Below are 2,799 nucleotides of genomic sequence, written 5' to 3'. Positions count from 1 at the left end.
TTTCATATTTCCAGTGTGCGTTTCATATTTCCAGTGTGCCTTTCATATTTCCAGTGTGTGTTTCATATTTCCAGTGTGCGTTTCATATTTTCATTTGACTGAACTGGTGTACCACTGAGCTGCTGGAGTCCGGTCCATCCACCAGCAGTGCCGTGTTTTCAGCCAACCGGAGTTAGTCGTGGTCGGCCTTGATCAGTTCTTTAGTCTGCGTGCACGTTGCTCGACTGTTAAATGTTTACTCGTGCACAAGACAGTTGTGTTGTTGTTGTTTACATCCGAACTAAAACAGTTTTTTCAAACTGGATGAGAGACAGGACTCCTCAGCATCGGACCCCCTCATCCAAGTTTCCATAGCAACCCTTTGGTTGTGATTTTTATACGGAGCATCACCTGGTGGGCTCATGTAAGAATCAAAAATCAGATAGAGATAAAGGTAAACCATTTATATATTGTTGCTAAATGTAAGTTTTTTTTATTTTATGATTAATAAAAGATCAAAAAGCATTTATAACAGATTTGAATGAGGTCGATTGTTCCCCAAAGGAACTCTAGAGGGCAGTAAAGTTTCTGAGAAGTTACAGCAGCGTTTGAAACAATTCGGACAAAGAAAAAGGACTTTTTAGACTTTGTTCATAACGGATGTTTTTATTGACAACAAATAAATAAATCAATCAACTGGAACAAATTTGTGATTTTCCTCTACGAGGGCTTCCGAGGGTTAACGACTCCCAGTCGTCTGTTGAGCTATAAAGGTTTTTCATCTGAATCTGTCCTGGTTTGTTGTTTCTGAGGTTTTTAAATAAATAATTCTGTTTGTACGAGACCAACGGAATGAGAGACAGGAAGTGAAGCAGTTTTTGTCCTCAGGCGGAGTCCAGTCGCTGCCGGACGTCTTGTCGTCTCTGGATCGCAGTTTGGAGGCCAAGAAGAGAAAGAACGTGGAGGTTCTGTGGACCGCGGCTGCTGTAAGTCCTCCTGAAAACATCTTTATTTTTATAGAAACCGATCAAAGTTGACTGTAAATAATTCTTCGTTGTGTGTTTTTTGCGTGGAGGTGTGTCGGAGCGTAAACGGCGTCCGCCTCACGAGCTGTAAGAGCGCGAAGGACCGCACGGCGATGTCGGTGACCCTGGAGCAGTGCGCCATCCTGCGAGAGCGCCACACCCTCAGCCAGCAGCACTTCAGCTCGGCGCTGAGCTCCATGAGGAGGTGAGCTCATCCCAGGAGTTGCTCCAGCAGCTCCAGCCTCTGCGTCTCACGCTCCTCGTCCCGTCATCACTTCCTGTTGTCGTCCATTTCCTTCCTTTCTTTATTCTGTCTTTCACTTTTTTATCTGATCTGTTTCTCTTCCACCCTTTTGTCTTCTCACACGTGCACACCCACACTCCTGCAGATCTCGTCTGTCCTGGGGGCAGATGCTGGGGTGTTACGCCCACTCGGGCTCCTCGGTCTCTGGGTTAGATCCAGACCAGCGTCCCTCGGGTCTCCGGAGCTTCGGGCTCCGTCGGTGTTTGGCTTCCAGACGACACTTTTACCCGGTGGCCTTTCTGCTCGTGACCTCTCACCTCCTGGTCCTTTGGCTGATCCTCAGCCTGGTGGTCCTGCTGGACAAATACCAGTGAAGGAGTCTGGACTGGGAGCGCACGGACGAAGGTTTCTGCCAGGTTTGTTCCGTTCCATCAAACTCCAGACTGGATCTTAAGGTCTGATGTTTGTGGCTTCATCATGAAGGCCAAGACCGTCACAAGAACACTTCTTCATCTTCAACTTTTTATCTTCATGTTCTTCATCTTCCTCATTTTTGTATTTTTGTTCCTTCTGTAGTAAAAATAATATAAATAATAATAAATATTATTAATACTTTATTTCCTGTTTTTTGGGACGATACGTCTTTAATGAAGCCGAGTCGGATCTCGCAGGATGTGTTTAAAGGAAGTCGATGTCTTCGTGTCGACCTGCGTGTTTTTATTATTATTTTATTTTATGATTCTGATGCTGTGCGCAGAGACGGCTGCAGGATGGAGAACGTCCAGAAGAACGTCGGCAGCAGGAAGTTCGCCTTCAGCGGCGTTCAGCTCCTCACCTTCCCCAAACTCTACAGACCTCCAGACGGCAGCTACGGATGAACTGCTTTAAGCTGATCCTTGTTTTATAAATGTGTGTAAATTAAATTATTTTATCATAACGAGCACCGTCTGCTTTGTTTTCATTTTAGTTTGCAGATGTTTGAATTTTAAACGTGTTTCTGCAGAACATCTTCATTTAATTTGTCCAACTGTTTCTCCTCAGACGTCAAAATGTTCTTAAATAAAACACAGAGACAGAAATCAAATCAAACTTTACAAATTAAATTAATTTATACAACAAGTTCAAATATAAACAAGGTGACGCTCAGCCATATGAAACCTGAATTAAATCAGAATGTTCACAAATGTTATTAAAAGTTTATTTTTCTTAATTTTATTACATTAGATTCCTGAGGGAATGCTTTTTGCAGAATAACTTGCTGAAAAACAGCTGAAATGAAAGAACAAGCCGAAGTTAGCAGAAAGAACACATTTATGAAACACTTCCTGCTTGCTCTTGACGAAGACGGACACGTTTCCTCCCGCTCCTGCCTCCTTCCTGCTTCTCTTGTCTGTGAATCTTGTGCAGAACCTCTCTACGCATCTTCTGAATTGTAAATTATGGATCTGCTCAGCTGGTCTCTCCAAATTTCTCGACGAGAAGACGGGACGAAGGAGAGCCCTCACGCCCTGACGGGACACTCGCAGCTGGACACGATGGATTCCTGGAGAC

The 2,799-nt window shown here is 44.1% G+C and overlaps 1 protein-coding gene across 1 annotated transcript in view; it reads left to right on the top strand.

The window, feature by feature from the left end:
• inpp4b (inositol polyphosphate-4-phosphatase type II B) overlaps positions 1-2,126 on the top strand; it is a 24,057-nt gene extending 21,931 nt beyond the window's left edge. Inside the window, exons 17-19 of the mRNA XM_037682368.1 lie at positions 868-965; positions 1,055-1,209; positions 2,006-2,126. Coding sequence (XP_037538296.1) covers positions 868-965; positions 1,055-1,209; positions 2,006-2,126 — 374 coding nt within the window. The remainder of the gene's footprint in view (positions 1-867; positions 966-1,054; positions 1,210-2,005) is intronic.
• The last annotated feature ends 673 nt before the right edge of the window (positions 2,127-2,799 follow it).

The sequence above is a fragment of the Nematolebias whitei genome, chromosome 1, assembly GCF_014905685.2.
Source record: "Nematolebias whitei isolate Nwh7 chromosome 1, NemWhi1, whole genome shotgun sequence".
Taxonomy (NCBI): Eukaryota; Metazoa; Chordata; class Actinopteri; order Cyprinodontiformes; family Rivulidae; genus Nematolebias; species Nematolebias whitei.
Note: the sequence above shows the minus strand (reverse complement) of the source record. Positions and strands in the feature narration are given on the sequence as shown.